Raw genomic sequence first — 21,778 nt, forward strand, 5'->3', positions numbered from 1 at the left:
TACTGGATCTTTTCACAGTATTTTTTAGGTAAGAAGTACAATTTCAATAGAAATACTCAGCTATGCTTTGGGCATATGAAGTAAATCACTCAGTAATTGACATATCTAGTATATTTTATAGAACTAGATCTCAAGCCACATTGATAAGCATAATAATTTTTAAAGAATTTAGAAAATATTTAAATCAAGAACATCTTTTGAGAAATAATGCCTTTATTTTTTTGGACAATTTATGTCATCAAAGAAATATTCTGCTTTGAAAAATTAAAATTAACACTAGCTGATAGACTTTTACCCTGTCAATATGATGTTCCTTGTTTCTCATATCAATCTGATATGACCAGGAATTTTATAATTTTATAATAAACTGGACTACTAAAAAAATTTTAGAGTTGATAACAATAACTGGGATACTTAAACCAAATAATCCATATTTATAATTTTGTTTGTTTAGCTTTATAACATTTGGATATTGAGGTGGTGTTTGCCATTTTAGGGGATACAAAACTGAGTACCATATGCCCTGACCCTCAAAAAAACTCTTAGATGTAAAATAACAATTTGTTGAACTTAGCTATATAAAAAAGTGGCGAAATTATTATATAATATATGCTATTTTGAATTTTTAATAATACTGTCACTTATATTTGAAGATATTTTTAATGGGTCTCTCAAAGCTCTTTGCACAAGTAACCTCCTACCATTTCCAGGAGGATGAAAGAATAAGTCCTGAGGACACCAGGGAAATGTGATTGATAGAAATGCACACATAGAGTAGTGAAATTATTTCCTAAAATCATAGTGAAAAATTATCTTCAAACTTAGGATTTTTCACCATAAGCTAATATCATTAACTGTAGAAATTACCCATTTTATGTTAAGCTTTTACATGTGCATTGACTTTTTAAGAACTATTTTAGGTTTGATAAAACTCAGGGTCAACAGATCTGGGTTTGAATTCTGAATCTACAACTTATCTGTCAGTTGACACTGATTAACTCTTTTCTCACTACCTGATCCTCAGTTTTTTCACTTGCAAAAGGGGTGGTAACACCTACCTTACCTATTTTATGGGATTTTAATGATTACCCAAAAGGAAAATGTATGTCAATACATTTTGAAAACCTGAGAGAATTTTATAAATGTGATATTTGGATTTGTGTGTGGTATGTCTTTTAAATTGTATGTTTTTCTTTTAATTTTTAATAAATATTTTCATCACAAGGAAGAAATTATGTGCCCATATGCTTTTTTCCAACAAATGAAATACATATAAAGAATGATACTTAGTACATATTGTTTGAAATACGTGTTTCATCCTGACTTCTGTTTTAAATTTTCATTAGGACATGTGACTGTTTTAAGTTTTTCTCAGCGGAGTTCTAACTGGAAGACTTTCCAGCTTCATAAGCCTTTCTACTTCCAGTGAGACTCTAAGTAGGAGCAGAAAGTGGAAACTATTACCCATTGGCTGCTCATTGTACAAATCTTTTGCTTTTTGTCGTCTTTGAAATTTATATCTTTTTTATGCCCAGGGCTAATGTGACAAGGTCAAATGGTATTAGGTTTTCTCTAATGTCCTTTGTCTTTCTGGTTTGAATTTTCTTAGAAAAAATATACACAGAATGTCAGTAAAGGGAAAAGTTCTAGAGGTTAAAATAAAAACGATTCTACTATTAGGTTTCTACCATCCTAGTGGTGAATAAATAGCCAGTTTTCTTGATTAAAATTTCCAAAAAGGAGCAATATTCTAAAAGCATGGTTATCTGAAAAGGCAAAATTTCGATATTATGAAAAATATGTGGTCAAACCAAATATTTCTTCACCTGAAGAAATACTTTATTTTTGCAAAGGGAATTTTTATTTTTAATTCTAAAATTTTATTGGTTATTTTTAGTTAATGTCTTCATATAACCTATATGTTACCAAATATTGCCATATAACTTATTGGTTAAAAACATGAGATATTCTGAAAAAAGAAAAACTCATTATCTATTAATCTTTCAAAATCCATTTAGTAGGAGGGTAAAGATTTAGCATTAGAAATATACTAACAGTAAAAAAGAAATAAGAATTTTCTTTTAATAAATACATTTATTATAATTGTATTTTCACTTAAATAACTTAAATTTCTTACTTATAGTAATGATCTAGAATGCGTGAATAGGAAATGTCACAAAATTAGGACTTGAATGCACTAATTACGTATTGACAAAGTTTTAAGTTTCTTTTTCAGTGTACATGTGACATTTCAGTAAATTTTTTATTAAAGAGTGTGTGTACAAATAATGAACTGTATATGCAAATGTAATGGCCAATATTTGATCACTTTTTCTTCTATTACCTTGGATTTTTCCCCTGGAAATTGTTTTTAAGAAGCAGTGTTATATAGGTAGTGTAAATAGTAATATTGTACTTAGGATTGGCTACAATCAGAGAGGTCTTCCAGACTCCTTATTTAGTCTGTTTTATCATCAGTAGCATCTTCTGTCTCTCTTCTAATGCAGAACAGGATAATACAGGAGAGGAGTTAATGTCAGTACAAGGGTTGGCTTTGTGCCATGAGGCTTCCAGTCACAGTATTATCCTGTAAGCTTCTGATCTTAGAATAATAGTACTTCTTTTTTTTCCTACCATGACAGGGTGTTGGTAGAAATAAAGATGTAAAAATCTCTGCCAGGTAAACTGGAGGGACAATATAAAAAAACCAAGAAAGTAGAAGTGGAAACTAATGCATACTTTTTTTTTTCTTTTTTGTACCAGAAATACTCATTTAGTGGAAGTATATTTTGAACATATATGGATCTTCAACATTTATAGAGGGGATTAGTTCAGATTAGTTTTGTATTTGTGATGAGAATATATTTTATAGAAAGTAATTTTTATCTTGTTTAAAGATTTAGATGAACTAGCTTAATTTTTATTGCCAAATAGCTGGGGTAATGTGATATTATGTAATAAAGTAAGTGTAAATTTGTCTTAGTTGGAAATGTAAATAAAACTAAAATTAATTTTCCCTTCATAGCTTTTGTTACCAATAAAGTGAGTATTTTCAGTATCACTTATGTTCCTTGTTTGAATATGGGGTCTTAATGACAATTGTATCTTCAAAAATGATAGAAACTTTTAAAAGTAGTAGAAAAGTTTATTATTATTAGAATTTGAACATGCTTGTTTTAATAATGAGTATTAATTTTAAAAATTAGTATATTTCTGCCAAATTTAAGTTATTCTATCAATAGAAAACAATTTCTATTATGTGTTCCTTAAATGCATATTTCCAATTTAAAAATAACCCCAGTGTAACCTCGTGCACTTACAGGATTTAGAATACTTTTAATCTAGTAAGCAAAACCTTCTTTAAATTAGAAACAAAACTAGTGACTCTAATTAAAGTTATATTGTTAAAAAGTAAAAATACATATTTTTTATGTTTTTACCTCTTAATGGTTTGTTAAATGTTTGAGCCAGAAAAAAAAATACTTAGAAAGCATGAATTCTGTGTAAATTTGGCCATATGCAAAGATAAAACAATAACAACAAAAAACCCATTTATTTTTATTTAAGTACCAAGTACACATTAAGCTTCATGATAATTATGATTGATACTAGCAATTCCATGATAACTTCTCTTTAGAAATAAATCTTTCATTATAGAATAAATACTTAAAATCTTATAATTACTGCATTTTTAATAAGTATTGTTAGTAAAGATTATATTATTGTATTCTATTGTGAAAATGCAATTGTATATAGTTATACATTTCTGCCAAATTTATAATCTATAACATTATATAATTGTGTTATATAAATATATAATTACATCAATAATATTAAGAACATTCCAATTTAAAATTTTTATAAATTTCATTTTGGTTTTCAGCTTGACAGAAATCATACCACTTTTTCATTTTGTTTCTTTGGAAAAACTAGATGTCAGCAACAATTGTCTTTCTGGTAAGTTTATAGTAATATATAATTGTTTTTTAAATAATAGGCTTTTGAGTTTCTGTCCCAAGTATGGTAAGGCGTTGTTTTGGGTAGATGAGTTAATGGCATTTACAAATAACATATCTATACAAAATGGTGTAGAGCAGGAAAAATTTCCTCTACCTTCTCAGGCTAAGCCTGAGAATGAAACTGATGTAAGTCAGATAAACAGAAAAAGAGAATATAAGTTATAATTGTTTGTTTGTTTTTTTAACATGTACATGGGAGTTCTCACAAGAAAATAAAGACCCCAAGAAGCAATCAGAGTTGAACTTACATAGTGAGCTGGACAAAGAGTAGTAAATTGTGAAAATGTGATGAGGCAGAGGGGCTTGGGCTAAGGTAGTTAATTGGATGGAAAAGTGACTAGGAAACAAAGGCTAGTTTAACAGGTTTGTTTGTATACATATCTCTTGGCCTGGACTTCCTGTCCTTGTGATGAGAATGTCCCTTTGCTTCTGGTATAGGTCGAATATCTTTCACATAGGAATTTAATCTCCTGCTTTGAAGAAAAAGAAGGAAGGTCAGAGGGCCCTTGCATCTGCTCTTTTTTAAGTGCCTTTAACTCAAAATAGTCAAAATGCCAGAATGGCGTACTGAGGTGCTGTGTATTCTAAACTCCTTCAAATGTGTGGTGAAATAATTTAATTAAAAATTTCTCTCCACTTTTAAAATCATATTACTTCCATATCTTTCTGGTAAACCTGGGAAAATGTCAGAATTATATTCTTATTTAAAATTCATATATCTTTTACCTATGAAATGAATAGCCTAATGAAGATAAGTAAACAAACTTGTGTAAGTTGTTGACTCCTAACCAGACATCCATTAAAAGTTTATTAAATTAAAAAATGATGAATTGATTTGGTTAAACAGTCCCTCCCCCCAAATTTCCCCATCCCCATTTTCAGCCAGTCCCCTCATAGAGACAATCACAGTTCTAAATTTGTCACCATAGGTTAAATTTGACTGTTGTACATCTTTGTATTAATGAGATCAAATAGTATTTGCTTGGCATTCATGTGACATTCCACCACATCAGTTGTTCAGTTGTTTGTAAAGGTAGTCTTTTTTTTCTGAAGTGTAGTCCTTTGTATAAATATATTACACTTTGTCCATTATCCTGTTTATTGATATTTTAATTTTTTCCTGTTTGAGGCTACTGTGATTACAAAGTTCCTGTGGAAATTCTTGTACAAATATTTTTGTAAACACATGTTTTCAGTTCCCTTGGGTAAATGTTTAGAGTGTAATTACTGGATAATAGAGTAGGTGCATGTTTAACTTTATAAGAAACTGTTAAAACTGTTTTCCAAATAGTTGTAACATTTTATTTCCCCGCTAGTGATGTGTAAGAGTTCCAATCGCTCCATTCTTACAGGGTTTTTAGTATTTCATTGTGTTATCTCATTATGGTTTTAGTTTGCATTTCCCTGATGGATAATGATATTGAACCTCTTTGCATGTATTTATTGATGATTTCTATATATTCTTTTGTGTCTATTCATGTGTCTTACCATTTAAAAAATTTACTTATTTGCCTTTTATTGATTTCAATAAATTCTTTATATATTCTGGATGAAATTCTTTGTCAGACATGTTTTGTGGATGTTTCTCCCAGTCCCTCTTTTACCTATTAATTTTGTTAATGATATCTTTAGATGAGCAGAAGTTTTCAATTTTGGTGAAACTTTATTATTTTTAATAGTTTTTGCTTTCTGTGTCCTTTGTAATATTTTTCTACCTCCAGATTGAGATGATTTTCTATGCTTTCTTACTTTCTTGTAAGAAAGAAAGAAGTCTTATACTTTAAGTTTTTACTTTTAGGTCTGTGATCCACCTCAAATTATTTTTTATGAAAGGTTTGAAGTAGAGGATGAGTTCAGTTTTTAATATGGATATTTAGTTAACTGTTCCAGCAACATTTGTTGAACGAACTATTTTCATCATTGAATGACTTTGATGTCTTTGTCAAAAAATTGATTTACATTTTGCCTATGTTGGGATGTGTCCCTATTAACTGATTTTCTCTTAATGATGTCATATTTTCCTATTTCTTTTTATGTCCAATAATTTTTAACTATATGTTGAACATTGTTCGTAGTACAGTTTGCTGAGTCTGGCTGTTGTTGTCTTCCTTTTAAAGGGTATTAAGTGTAATTCTGGCAGGCAGTTAAAGTATTGGTGGATAATTTTGTTGATGTCAGACTTAATTTCATTCCCTCCTAGGACAAGTCATTTTAGTTTTCACCTCTCAGTGCGTGCCCCTACCCCAGGGCATTGTCTTCACTCCTAATGCATGTTCTTTCTGGATTTTAGCTGAATCTCTGAGCTATTCAGTTGAGTCCCATCTGACGGGGCTGAAATTCCAATGTCTTTCACTGCTGCATGAACTATAATGTCATCATTCGGCTGTTAGCCTGATAGCAGGTTATCTCTGCTAGGTTTTTCAGAGTGTTGCCCTGCCTGTAACTCCTAGCACTCCAAGGACCTGCGGCAAATCCTCACATAGACTTCTTCCCCCAATTTCCTCCCCGGAGCATATGCACACACAGCTTCTTCTCAGAACTTTTCACCATAAATTCCAGCTTCACATCTAAACTTTGCCTCCTCACTCAGCAAAACAGCCTCTTTGCTTGGTTTCTACTTTCTTGCTCTAAGGTAAAATGCATTTAGGCAGAAAACCATTGTGATTGTCAGCTCACCATGTGTGTTTCCCTTTTCTCTGAGTGAGGCTTAAAAACAGGTGCTTCATGTTTATTGCTCAGTTTTATGATTGTTTTCTGTGGGAGAGTAATTCTGGTATAAATTACTCTTAATGTATCCTAGATTGACCTACTATTTTTACTTTTGAAAGTATAAATATAATTCTGTTTAGGCATACATTCAATTTTACCACTATCCTATTACTTTTGATTTTACTTTTTTAGATTTTGTGTTTGCAATCTGGGGCAAACTGCTCTAAGCCCTTTACATACATTATCTCATTTAATCCTCACCCTATGAGATAGAGATGAACCTGAATCATCAAGCAGTTGTATGATTTGCATAAATTCACACAGTGGCTAAATGGTAGAAATATGTATTTTGATAGCAGAGTCTATGTTCTTAATATGGTCTCCTTTTAAAAGCATATCATATTCTGCAAAATAAATATTTTTTGTTGCGTTTCTTTAATAGCTAACCCATAAATAAAATGGTCATTGATTTATGATTATTTTTCTTTATCTGTGATAACTTTCATAATAATTTTTGTTGTTTATTTTCTATAGATCTTACAAGTGCCCTAAGGTGGTTTGATGCATGCTTTTCTCTCCATGAATTGTCTCTCACTGGAAACCCACTTCTTCAAGAAATAAACTGGAGGTAAAGAAACAATGTTGCACCCTATGTACATACTTTATTATAGTTGCAGAGAACACAGTTCCATGAAAATTGTTCTGTGTATACTAATTACTTGGGAAAAGTTAATAAAAAATAATTTAAAAGATATTCAAAACAAAACAGTTTTGTAAAAATCCTTTAAAAAATATCTTCTACCTAAAATCATTTTTGTACATGTATGAACTAATGCAAATTTGAAATGACAATTTTGATCCATACCATGGATTATGTGACACTTTTAGTATGATGTCAACTTAGGTTTTGTGTTTATAGAAAAGACATTTGCTGGGAATTACTTTTTTTTTTTTTTTTTTTTTTTGTGGTACGCGGGCCTCTCACTGTTGTGGCCTCTCCCATTGTGGAGCACAGGCTCCGGACATGCAGGCTCAGCAGCCATTTGATTTTGTTTTATTTTCTTAACAGAGAAAGTTGGTGTCTGTTAAAGTATGCATTATAAGTATATATGAATTCATGCCTCTATTTTGAATATTGCAGTACCTAGATGTAAAAGAAAAAAAAATTTTGTGATTTTTTTTAAAAAAATTTTAATTTTATTTATTTTTGGCTGCATTGGGTCTTCATTGCTGCATGTGGGCTTTCTTTAGTTGAGGCAAGCAGGGACTACTCTTTGTTGCAGTGCGCGGGCTTCTCCTTGCAGTGGTTTCTCTTGTTGCGGAGCATGGGCTCTAGGTGCGCGGGATTCAGTAGTTGTGGTGCATGGGCTCAGTAGTTGTGGTGCATGGGCTTAGTTGCTCCATGGCATGTGGGATCTTCCCGGACCAAGGATCGAACCCGTGTCCCTTGCATTAGCAGGTGGATTCTTACCCACTGAGCCACCAGGGAAGTCCCTTGATTGTATTTTTCTTTTAATTTTTTTTTTCTACAGCAGGTTCTTATTAGTCATCAATTTTATACACATCAGTGTATACATGTTAATCCCAATCTCCCAATTCATCCCACCACCACCCCTGTCCCCCCCGCCACTTCCCCCGCTTGGTGTCCATACGTTTGTTCTCTGCATCTGTGTCTCCATTTCTGCCCTGCAGACCAGTTCATCTGTACCATTTTTCTAGGTTCCACATATATGCGTTGATATACGATACTTGTTTTTCTCTTTTGACTTACTTCACTCTGTATGACAGTCTCTAGATCCATCCACGTCTCTACAAATGACTCAGTTTCATTCCTTTTTATGGCTGAGTAATACTCCATCGTATATATGTACCACATCTTCTTTATCCATTCATCTTTCGATGGGCATTTAGGTTGTTTCCATGTCCTGGCTATTGTAAATAGTGCTGCAATGAACATAGGGGTGCATCTTTTTGAATTACAGTTTTCTCTGGGTATATGCCCAGTAGTGGGATCGCTGGGTCATATGGTAATTCTATTTTTAGTTTTTTAAGGAACCTCCATACTGTTCTCCATAGTGGCTGTATCAATTTCCATTCCCACAACAGTGCAAGAGGGTTCCTTTTCTCCACACCCTCTCCAGCATTTGTTGTTTGTAGATTTTCTGATGATCCCCATTCAAACTGGTGTGAGGTGATTCCTCATTGCAGTTTTGGTTTGCATTTCTCTAATAATTAGTGATGTTGAGCAGCTTTTCATGTGCTTCTTGGCCATCTGTATGTCTTCTTTGGAGAAATGTCTATTTAGGTCTTCTGCCCATTTTTGGATTGGGTTGTTTGCTTTTTTAATATCAACCTGCTTGAGCTGTTTATATATCTTGGAGATTAATCCTTTGTCTGTTGATTCGTTTGCAAATATTTTCTCCCATTCTGAGGGTTGTCTTTTTGTCTTGTTTATGGTTTCCTTTGCTGTGCAAAAGCTTTTAAGTTTCATTAAGTCCCATTTGTTTATTTTTGTTTTTATTTCCATTAATCTAGGAGGTGGATCAAAAAAGATCTTGCTGTGATTTATGTCAAAGAGTGTTCTTCCTGTGTTTTCCTGTAAGAGTTTAATAGTGTCCGGTCTTACATTTAGGTCTATAATCCATTTTGAGTTTATTTTTGTGTATGGTGTTAGGGAGTGTTCTAATTCTATTCTTTTCCATGTAGCTGTCCATTTTTCCCAGCACCACTTATTGAAGAGACTGTCTTTTCTCCATTGTATATCCTTGCCTTCTTTGTCATAGATTAGCTGACCATAGGTACGTGGGTTTATATCTGGGCTTTCTATGCTATTCCATTGATCTATATTTCTGTTTTTGTGCCAGTACCATATTGTCTCGATTACTGTAGCTTTGTAGTATAGTCTGAAGTCAGGGAGTCTGATTCCTCCAGCTCCTTTTTTTTTCCCTCAAGACCGCTTTGGCTCTTCGGGGCCTTTTGTGTCTCCATATAAATTTTAAGATTTTTTGTTCTAATTCTGTAAAAAATGCCATTGGTAATTTGGTAGGGATTGCATTGAATCTGTAGATTGCTTAGGGTAGTGGAGTCAGTCATTTTCACAATATTGATTCTTCCAATCCAAGAACATGGTATATGTCTCCATCTGTTTGTATCATCTATAATTTCTTTCATCAGTGTCTTATAGTTTTCTGCATACAGGTCTTTTGTCTCCCTAAGTAGGTTTATTCCTAGGTATTTTATTTCTTTTTGTTGCAACAGTAAATGGGAGTGTTTCCTTAATTTCTCTTTCAGATTTTTCGTCATTAGTATGTAGGAACGCAAGAGATTTCTGTGCATTAATTTTGTATCCTGCTACTTTACCAAATTCATTGATTAGCTCTAGTGGTTTTCTGGTGGCATCGTTAGGATTCTCTATATATAGTATCATGTCGTCTGCAAAGACTGACAGTTTTACTTCTTCTTTTCCAGTTTGTATTCCTTTTATTTCTTTCTCTTCTTTGATTGCCATGGCTAGGACTTCCAAAACTATGTTGAATTATAGTGGTGAGAGTGAAAATCCTTGTCTTTTTCCTGATCTTAGAGGAAATGCTTTCAGTTTTTCACCATTGAGAATGATGTTTGCTGTGGGTTTGTTGTATATGGCCTTTATTATGTTGAGGTAGGTTCCCTCTATGCCCACTTTCTGGAGAGTTTTTATCATAAATGGGTGTTGAATTTTGTCAAAAGCTTTTTCTGCATCTATTGAGATGATCATATGGTTTTTATTCTTCAATTTGTTAATATGGTGTATCACATTGATTGATTTGTGTATACTGAAGAATCCTTGCATCCCTGAGATAAATCCCACTTGATCATGTTGTATGGCCCTTCTAATGTGTTGTTGGATTTTTTTTTTTTTACATTTTTACATGTATATTCATCAGTGATATTGGTCTGTAATTTTCTTTTATGTAGTATCTTTGTCTGGTTTTGGTATCAGGGTGATGGTGGCCTCATAGAATGAGTTTGGGAGTGTTCCTTCCTCTGCAGTTTTTTGGAAGAGTTTGAGAAGGATGGGTGTTAGCTCTTCTCTAAATGTTTGATAGAATTCACCTGTGAAGCCATGTGGTCCTGGACTTTTGTTTGTTGGAAGATTTTTCATCACAGTTTCAATTTCATTACTTGTGATTGGTCTGTTCATATTTTCTATTTCTTCCTGGTTCAGTCTTGGAAGGTTATACCTTTCTACGAATTTGTCCATTTCTTCCAGGTTGTCCATTTTATTAGCATAGAGTAACTTGTAGTAGTCTCTTAGGATGCTTTGTATTTCTGCGGTACCTGTTGTAACTTCTCCTTCTTCATTTCTAATTTTATTGGTTTGAGTCCTCTCCCTCTTTTTCTTGATGAATCTGGCTAATGGTTTATCAATTTTGTTTATCTTCTCAAAGAACCAGCATTTAGTTTTATTGATTTTTGCTATTGTCTTCTTTGTTTCTATTTCATTTATTTCTGCTCTGATCTTTATGATTTCTTTCCTTCTACTAACTTTGCGTTTTGTTTGTTCTTCTTTCTCTCGTTCCTTTAGGTGTAAGGTTAGGTTGTTTATTTGAGATGTTTGTTGTTTCTTGAGGTAGGATTGTATTGCCATAAACTTCCCTCTTAGAATTGCTTTTGCCTCATCCCATATGTTTTGGATCATCGTGTTTTCCTTGTCATTTGTCTCTAGGTATTTTTAAATTTCCGCTTTGATTTCTTTAGTGATCTCTTGGTTATTTAGTAATGTATTGTTTAGCCTCCATGTGTTTTTTACTTTTTTTTCCCTGCAGTTGATTTCTATTCTCATAGTGTTGTGATCAGAAAAGATACTTGATATGATTTCAGTTTTCTTAAATGTACTGAGGCTTGATTTGTGACCCAAGATGTGATCTATCCTGGAGAATGTTCCGTGCACACTTGAGAAGAAAGTGTAATCTGCTGTTTTTGGATGGAATGTCCTCTAAATATCAATTAAATCTGTCTTATCTATTGTATCATTTAAAGCTTTTGTTCCCTTATTAATTTTCTGTTTGGATGATCTCCCCATTGGTGTAATTCAGGTGTTAAAATCCCCCATTATTATTGTGTTACTGTTGATTTCCTCTTTTATAGCTGTTAGCAGTTGCCTTATGTATTGAGGTGCTCCTATGTTGGGTGCATATATATTTGTAATTGTTATAGCTTCTTCTTGGATTGATCCCTTAATCATTATGTAGTGTCCTTCCTTGTCTCTTTTAACATTCTTTATTTTAACATCTATTTTATCTGACATGAGTATTGCTACTCCAGCTTTCTTTTGATTTCCATTTGCATGGAATATCTTTTTCCATCCCCTCACTGTCAGTCTGTATGTGTCCCTAGGTCTGAAGTGGGTCTCTTGTAGACAGCATATAGATGGGTCTTGTTTTTGTATCCATTCAGCAAGTGTGTGTCTTTTGGTTGGAGCATTTAATCCATTCCCGTTTAAGGTAATTATCAATATGTATGTTCCTATGACCATTTTCTTTATTGTTTTGAGTTTGTTTCCGTAGGTCCTTTTCTTCTCTTGTGTTTCCCCCTTAGAGGAGTTCCTTTAGCATTTGCTGTAGAGCTGGTTTGGTGGCGCTGAATTCTCTTAGCTTTTGCTTGTCTGTAAAACTTTTGATTTCTCTATCGTATCTGAATGAGATCCTTGCCGGGTAGAGTAATCTTGGTGGTAGGTTCTTCCCTTTCATCACTTTAGATATATCATGCCACTCCCTTCTGGCTTGTAGAGTTTCTGCTGAGAAATCAGCTGTTAACCTTTTGGGAGTTCCCTTGTATGTTATTTGTCGTTTTTCCCTTGCTACTTTAAATAATTTTTCTTTTTCTTTAATTTTTGCCAATTTGATTACTATGTGTCTTGGAGTGTTTCTCCATGGGTTTATCCTGTATGGGACTCTCTGCACTTCCTTGACTGGGTAGCTATTTCCTTTCCCATGTTAGGGAAGTTTTCGACTATAATCTCTTCTAATATTTTCTCAGGTCCTTTCTCTCCCTCTTCTCCTTCTGGGACCCGTATAATGCGAATGTTGTTGCGTTTAATGTTGTCCCAGAGGTCTCTTAGGCTGTCTTCATTTCTTTTCATTCTTTTCTCTTTATTTTCTTCTGCAGCAGTGAATTCCGCCATTCTGTCTTCCAGGTCACTTATCCGTTCTTCTGCCTCAGTTATTCTGCTATTGATTCCTTCTAGTGTAGTTTTTATTTCAGTTATTTTATTGTTCATCTCTGTTTGTTTGTTCTTTAAATCTTCTAGGTCTTTGTTAAACATTCTTGCATCTTCTCGATTTTTGCCTCCATTCTTTTTCTGAGTTCCTGGATCATCTTTACTCTCATTATTCTGAATTCTTTTTCTAGAAAGTTGCTTATCTTCACTTCATTTATTTGTTTTTCTGGGGTTTTATCTTGTTCCTTCATCTGGTATATAGCCCTCTGCCTTTTCGTCTTGTCTGTCTTTCTGTGAATCTGGTTTTTGTTCCACAGGCTGCAGGATTGTAATTCTTCTTGCTTCTGCTCTGTGATTTTTTTTTTAATGAATTTTCTTTTTAAAAAAATTCTCTAATCTGAAACTCTGAAATTACGCTAACACCATTTTCCTCAAGTTAAGCTTCATCTTTTGTATAATCACATTTTTTGAAGTAATTTACATATAATAAAATTTATCAATTTTGAGTATCAGTTTATGAGTATGAATATTGTGTAAAAACCACCACAATCAAGTTATTGAATATTTTTATCACTTTGAAAAATTACCTTATGCCCCTGGGTGGTCAGTCCCCTCTTCCAATTGTTAAAAATGTCTCTCCACTGTCTTACTACTCTCACTGTTTCTGATGAGAAGTCTATGAACATTCATGTTTTCATTCCTCTGTCTCTGAGTACTTTTAAGATTTTCTCTTCATCAGTGGTCTTCAGCAATTTGATTATAATGTGATTTGGTTACTTTTATATAAATTTACTCTGCTTAGGATTTTTTGTTTTTTATTGGCTTAAGTTTTTTTTATTTAATGTATAGTTGATTTACCATGTTGTGTTAGTTGCAGGTGTACAGCAGAATGATTCAGTTATGTGTGAGTGTGAGTATTCAGATGTTTTTCTATTATGGGTTATTACAAGTTATTGAATATAGTTCCCTTTCTTATACAGTAAGTCCTTAATGTTTATCTACTTTATACATAGTAGTGTGTACCTATTTATCCCAAACTCCTCATTTATACCTCCTCCTTGTCTTTCTTCTTTGGGAACCATAAGTTTGTCTTCTATGTCTGTGAGTCTATTTCTGTGTTGTAAATAAGTTCATTTGTATCGTTTTTTTATTCCACATATAAGTGATATCATGTGATATTTGTCTTTCTCTGTCTGACTTACTTCACTTAATATGATAATCTCTAGGTCCATCCATGTTTAGGATTTACTGAACCTCTCAGATACAGTGAATTTATAGTTTCCATAAAATTTTGAAAATTGTTGGCTAGTAATTTTCAAATATTTTGTTCTATCTTATCCTACTAGGACTCTAACTTCATCAGTATTAGACCACTTGGTATATCCCAGAAGTCTCTATTGCTCTGTTCTTATATTTATTATACTTTTTTTCTGCCTGTATTTCAGTCTTACTGGTTATTGCTATGTCTTCAAATTCTCTGATATTTTCTTCCTGTATAGCTCCTCTGCTGTTTAATCCCATCTAGACTGTTTTTCAGTTCAGATCAGATATGATTTTCATTTCGAGACGTTTCCTTTATTTTTTAACATTTACAATTTTTCTCCTAATCATGGTCATATTTTCCTGAATCACCTTGAACATATGGATAATATTATAATAGCTGTTTTAACACCCTTGTCTGTTAATTTCATCATCTCTATCATTTTGAGGTCCATTTTTATTGTTTTTTTTTATGATTCTGGGTCATATTTTCCTACTTCTTGCATGCCCAGTCAATTTTGGTTGTAGTCTGGACATTTAAAATTTTATACTTGTTGATTTCTTAATTTTGTTTTTTTTTTCTTTAAATAACATATATTTTGCTTCTCACGTGCAGCAGCTACATTACTTGGAATTAGTGAGATACTTTCAAAACTTCCTTTTAAGCTCTGTTAGGGAAGTCTCAAAGAAATCTTCAGACTAGTGCTAATTTAGCCCCACTACTATGGTACCAACTTTCTGAGCATTCTGCCCAATGTCTCTTATATGTATCCTTTCAACTTTGGCTGATGAGAATTATTCCCATCCTCATGTGAGTTCCTGTAATTTTTCTGCCTTTTGCTTCCCACTTGTTCTTTCCCTTGGCTTTAAGTGATTTTTCTCTCACACATCCTCAGACTCATTTACCAGGTCTAGGTGAATTAAATCACAGTACACTGAAAAATTTGCATGTATCCACTTTGGAATTTTCTAGTACTGGTGATGTTTATGGCCTGAACTCTTATCTCTTTTTATGTCCAGCAGCATGCATTTGTTAGATGGTTTAATATGATTTATTGTACATTTGACATTTGTATCATATCAGGTCATAGATACATCAAGGCAGAACAAGCCAAAATGGACAGGGCTTGTAGCCTAATTTTGCAAGGTGTGTTTGGCAACATGCTAAGTGTAGGGAAAGGCAACCATTTACTAAAATTCAGGTAGGAAAATCTATTTCAGGATCTTAAGTTTGGATTAAGTCAGCAAGTCTTATCAGTTTGACCAGGTAGTAAAAATAATTTATGAATACAATATAGACAGGGAGAAATGAATAACTGAAGAAAAGGTTGTTGTGACATCCAGTCCTAGGGCAGAAGCAGTTGACTCTTTCCCCTGATTTGGTTTCCCTGTGAGGTGTGGCCATAGCCAGGAAGATCCTTGTTTTTCTGAGTACTTCAGAGGAATATAAGGTATCTTACAGAAGAACCAATGATCTGATTATGTTTAAAATTCCTTTACCTGACTTAATCTACCTGTAGAAAAAGATAAGAGAGTCTAGGGAGTAGTCGCTGTTCCCTCCCTTGTCTAAGGTCACTGCAAACCTGTGACATTCTCTTTCTAGATGTATTGGTTTCTTGAATTTGTTAATTGATGTTTAGTTAAGAAAACAGTAGCATTTTTACACCAAGTCAAACACCTGTGTGATTTGCTACTCATTGATGAGTATCACAGAGGAGTTATTATCTTTTTGCCAGAAAATCTATTTTTCTTTCTTTTTTCTTTAAAGCTCAGTTTCCACATAAATTTCTAATGTTACAGTGTTTTTTAGGGAAACCTGCTATGTTTCCACATGTTTTAGAACAGAACCTGTCAACTTCTAGTTTAGAAACATCTGTTTCTAAGTGCAATTTAAGCTGTATAGCATGAAGGAAAGAGTATAACCCAGTGCAGTGGTTCTTAAAGGTGTATCCCCCAGACCAGCAGCTTCGTCATCACTTGGAAACCTGTTAGAAATGCAAAATCTTGAACACTGTTCAGATCCACTGAATCAGAAGCTAGCAGATGATTCCCAGTAATCTGTGTTTTATCAAGCCCTTTGTGTGATTCAGTGTGCACTAAAGTTTGGAAATCATTGTGTTTTTAAACAAGGACATCTTCCTCCTGCCCCGTGTTTTGTGATTTTGTGATCCTGGGCAAGTAACTTAACTTTTCTGTGTCTCTGAATCTTCATTAGTAAAATGAGGATAAAAATGGTACCTATCTTATGGTATAGCCATTAGATTTGAATGGGATAATGCACATATCTTGTTGATAACAATTCCTAGAGCACGGTAAGCACACAAAAATCTATTATTTTCTATTACTAGGCCTACCAGACTATATATGGGTTCTTATTCAATCACCAAGTATTTAGTGTATGCCTGCTATGTGCAACCAGTGTCCTAACATGTTAGACATTATAAGGGAAATTCAATGTAACCCATGATTTCAAGTCATTTTTATAATCTTGTTAGGGATAGAAAATGTATGCAAAAATGATAACCATGAAAACTAATGGTAACAAACACTGAAACAGCATTGACTTTGTGCCCAACATCGTTCTCATCATTCTCATTTAATCCTCACAATATGCCTGATGAAATAGCAACCTAGTGTCCCCATTGTATACTTAAGAAAACTGAGTTCCCAAAAGGCTAAGTAACCTACCCAGTTTCACACAGCTAGCAAATCAAAGACCCAGGATTCAAATCCATGCAGTCTAGCTCCAGAATCTGTGCTCTTAACTATTAGATTTTAGTACCTAATAAAATGTAAGTGTCAGATGATTATTGTAGGCAAGAGATATGCTTTAGAAATTTGGAAATATTATCTTAATTTAATGTGACCAGGGAAAACTGCCTGCGCTGAAGAGGCAAACTTTGAGTTAAACCTCAAAAGTTTGGTAAGACTGAAAATCAGGGACTTCCCTGGTGGTCCAGTGGTTAAGACTCTGCTCTCTCAATGCAGGGGGCACGGGTTCAATCCCTTGTTGGGAAACTAAATCCCACATGCTGCACGACGTGGCCAAAAACTAAATAAATAAAATTAAATTAAAAAAAAAAAGGAAAACCAAATTAAAAGAAAAGAAAGCACCTCTGATGGAGGAAATATCCAAAAAAGGAGGGAATGTGAAAGATGAAGTTAGGCTCTGTTAGAAGGCCAGTCTATTCAAGTAAAGTGGGTATAGTGGGAATACCATTGGAAAGAAGTAAGAAATCAAGTACTTATGCTTACAGTGTGTCAGAGAGTGGGCTAAGTACCTATATATATTCCTTCATTTCACAGCAGCTGAGCTAGGTTCTGTAATTATCATTCTCATTTTACAGAGTATTTACTGAACATACCAAGAGTCTCTATGAGGAATAAATATGTTACCGCATGACAGCACTTTACAGTAGTGCCTGTCAGAAAGCATACTTGATAATGCTAGCCATTATTTTTAAGGAGCTATAGAGAAATTTTGAATAGTTGTATGAAAATGAAAATAGTATTTGGGGAAGCTTGTTTTTAGTAGAAAAGTGACAAGAGATTAGGGGAAAGTAGCCAAATTAAATGAAAATCCAAGCATTAAAAAATGGCTAAAATTAAGTAGTAGAAGTGACCCCAGATTATTGTACAGGTCCTTATAGTTTAGAGTCCTTGTATGCCTTGTAGACACCCAAAATTATTTGTTGGAGGAATACATTACTGAATTTAATTACATTATAATGTGTAAAAGCTTGAAAAAATGCATGTTTCAGCCCCTCTAATTTTTCTATTGAATTTATTCAATTTTATTTTAGTGATTGAAAATGTTATTTTCTATAAATTGAAAATTTATATTATTGTTGATTTGCAGTAATTATCAGTATCTGCAGTTCTAAAATTGGAGTCCTCAGACTCCTAGGGAACCATAGTATTTATCACATTCTCCAAGTTGCCTGAGAAGCTGATCTTAGGAAAAGTTATTATAGGAAATGTCAACTATTAGTTAATGTCAAATCATAAGGTGATCAGAAATTAAAACTATTTAAGGATTTTGTGTGCATATGTGAAAAGGCCACCTAGATATGTTTCTAGACCTCTTACCAGCTTGGTGAAGGACTCCCTTTTCTGGAATAGAAGCAGTCAAGGTCCCCATCCGGATGCACTAGCTCACATTCTAGGGCTGTGCTTCTCTTACATTGAGATTTAAAGCACTAATCCCCCAAGTTTTGGGTCCTCATTTCTAGGAACCAGATCTTAGAGTGAAATTTCCCATACGAAAAGAAGAGTGTAATCATGTCTGAAAGACTGCTTAGCAGGTGATATTACTTATAATGAAAATGTCTGATGGGTTGTTTCTAGAGAGTTTCCCAAGTAATTCTATAGAACAAGTTATATAGTTGGCATACAGTGACAAATAAAAATAGCAGCTGTGCCCATTATTCAGAGCAAGTTCTTTAGGGGGCAATGGTTTTTCTATTAGGTGTTGGGCAAATAGGACATGAATTCTTTTGCTGATCTGGTATCAGTTACCATCTGAACAGCTGCCATGTTGCAAGTTGCAACAACTAGAAACAAACCTATGTCCTGAGTAACCTTTCAATTTATTTATTTTTCTTTATTTTGTTTGTAGAAAGCATAAGCACTATTTTATTGAATAAAATGTGCTTCTGGTAAAATCTATTGATATAACACTATAATACATATATAAAGATAAACATTCACATTTTATTACCCTTACTAAGTATATATACTTTATAGTTTTAAAGAAAATATTTAATTGGAAATAATCAATACTGAAAGAGAATAGGTAGTATTTATATATACAATTATTTAGCTATTACAATTTCTATGTTTAAGTTAACTTTTATGGACTAGACTAATAGCAACTTGAAAATTTTACCTATCAAATTTCACTTAGATCAGTTGCTCTAATGCAGCTTTCATAATTTTAAGAAGAAATTCATTTATCTAAAGAGGTTCAAATCTAGTAATCTATAAAATATGGATTTGTTAATGAAAGGATCAACTCAGACTTTAACCAGTATGTTCCAATGAACTTTACATAACCCCTTGATACCAACGAAGGGATTAGTTATAGATTTTCCCAATTGGCTTCTTACTTTCATGTCTAGCCAGTGATAACACGAACAAAACTGATGTACTAAAAGAAATCTCTTTTTAAAACTTAATCCACAGACTCAGTTTGGAATTTCCTTTGGGAATGTGTTTCATTCATTAATGATTAATAGAGCTTCTTAAGTGACAGAATATTCACCAGGAAGTTTTCACTAAATGAAATATTGATTCAGCCCTTGACTAGGAGGAGCCCAGCTGGAAAAACTAAGGCTGAGATCTCACAGTGTCCTTATACTTCATTCTGAACATGAATCAACTTGTTACAGTGCTTTCTAATATATTTATCATAGGCTCTTTATAAGGCTGCATTTGAATTTAAGGCCAATTCATGCACTACTAACTTATACAAATTTGACTATTGTTCCTTAAAAAAAAGACTTAAGAAAAAAATGTTTAAATAAAACACCAACTCCAATCTGGATATTTATTATGTGATTCACAAATTTGAAGACACTGTCGTATTCTTGAAGATCCAAGCAAACTAAATTTTTACATCCAAAGAAGTTCAAAATATTGTGACTAAAATAAACTGGGAACTTTTAACGTAAAGGTGATGAGTGTAATATCAAAATATTCCAAATGTAAAAATTCAAGCACTGTTGACCCACATTCTCTAGAACTATTGTGTGTAGCTAAAATATTATACTTGATGATATCTATATCAATAACCATGTCAAAAATATAGCATTTGATGATAAAACTATCATTTTGCTGATCCGTGTCAATTAACATCTCAACAGCTTCCACATGATGCCAGTTGCAACACCTAGAAAGAACTCTAATGTCCTGTATTACCTTTGAAATTATTTTTCATTACTTGGTTGTCTGGAGCATAAGCCTTTTTTTACTAGGTAAAATGTTTGTGGTAAAATATTGATCTGTTCCTTAATCTGATAAAGCAAATTCTTATATTTTTGCCTCTTGGATTATATTAGATTATTTGGTTAAAATGGCTCTTTATTCCAACCATCAATTATTTCTGAGTAGAAAGCTATTTATTTATTTGGTATGTACTCTCTAATTTTAGAGTTACAGGAATAGTTTTCTTTAAAAAGTTCACAGCATTTATATAAAACCAATGGCAATGTTAATCAGTGACATATCATTGGAATGTAACTGCCCAGGACCACAGTATCCCTTGTTTTAGCAAATTCTTCTGATATTATTGATATATAGACTATGGTATAAGTTTCCATGCAAGCCTTTTTTTAAATTTAGGACAATTTGCAAATGATTTGAATTTCAGAGTTTCTTTAAGAATTATTTTTGTTTCTTTTTTTTTTTTTGCTTTAAACCCGATCATCTCTGATTTTAGCATAATGTGCTGAGGTCTATTTTCTTCCCAATGTAGTGGTTTTACTCTTTAAGGTGCACAAGAAAGACTATGTTTTAAAAATACAGATTCCCCTGAACCTGCCAGTAGAGGTCTATGTGTAGCTGAAGACTCTGCATTTTAAAAAGCACCCCAAGTACCACTGATACAGTAGTTCAAGGACAGTCCTTTCAGAAACACTACCCTTCAGGGCTGGAGGCACACATAGGGATCTAGCTTGAATTCTCATCTCAATGAATTTTGAGAGTGACTAACACAAGGGGTAGATGTGTTGGACCCTGAGGTTCTCATGTTAGCAACATGAGTATTGCCTTCCTTTTTCCTGACACCTCCTCATTTAGCCAAACTGAGACCTGAAAGATGACCACTCAAGAGTGTCTCACAGGTGTTACTGCATCTGCACTACCACTGTGGGGCCACCATCCTGGTAAAAAGTTTTGTACACACAAAAGCGTACTGAAATGGTTATACACTAGAAGAAAAGAAAATCAGCTTTACCTAACTGCTAAGAAATCCAACTTATAATAAGGTAATATGCTTTATTAATTTTCCTTATAAGACATACCTTTTTCAAACATTAGAGGCTGTCACTGGCACACTTCATTCCTTCTGCTAGTCAGGTCCACTCTGGAGACCAAGGTACCAGGTAGAAATTCACTTGGTACCCAAAGAATTAGAACTGTTGGCTATTCTCAAGAACTATTTCCATCAAGTTATTAAAGTATTTTATTTGATCTTCTATAATGTAGGAAATTTACTTTGAAGAAACAGGACCAGTAATAGAATTAGAGAATCTTTTTTAAGCTGGATGAACACCAATGCAGTCTTAACTTTCAATACCCTTTATTATCACATCTCAAAAATCATTATTTCATACCTGGCATTTTATAATTATAAATAAATAAGTTATTTTGACATTACAGTCATGTCTTGAAGAAACCTTGACACTGGGTATTTTGGTAAAGATTTAGAATACAGTGTAGGTTCCTTAGTACTGTAATAAATTATTTGGTAGGGTGGAATATTTCCTTGCCTTGATGAGAGCCTCAGTTAAAGATTTCATGTTATATTTAATATTGTACCTCTGAGGTGAACACCTCTGATTACCTCATCACCTGTGGTGAATAGATATTA

At 33.3% G+C, this 21,778-nt stretch overlaps 1 protein-coding gene across 6 annotated transcripts in view; it reads left to right on the plus strand.

The window, feature by feature from the left end:
• The window catches only part of LRRIQ1 (leucine rich repeats and IQ motif containing 1), a 197,776-nt gene that overhangs the window by 51,675 nt on the left and 124,323 nt on the right, over nucleotides 1-21,778 (plus strand). For all 6 annotated transcript variants that reach the window (XM_029204164.1, XM_029204163.1, XM_029204165.1 and 3 more), the window contains 2 exons: nucleotides 3,884-3,957; nucleotides 7,263-7,356. In XM_029204164.1, the coding sequence (XP_029059997.1) occupies nucleotides 3,884-3,957; nucleotides 7,263-7,356 (168 nt within the window). The remainder of the gene's footprint in view (nucleotides 1-3,883; nucleotides 3,958-7,262; nucleotides 7,357-21,778) is intronic.

Source organism: Monodon monoceros, unplaced genomic scaffold, assembly GCF_005190385.1.
Source record: "Monodon monoceros isolate NGI ecotype Baffin Bay Population unplaced genomic scaffold, NGI_Narwhal_1 Super_Scaffold_6, whole genome shotgun sequence".
NCBI classification, from domain to species: domain Eukaryota; kingdom Metazoa; phylum Chordata; class Mammalia; order Artiodactyla; family Monodontidae; genus Monodon; species Monodon monoceros.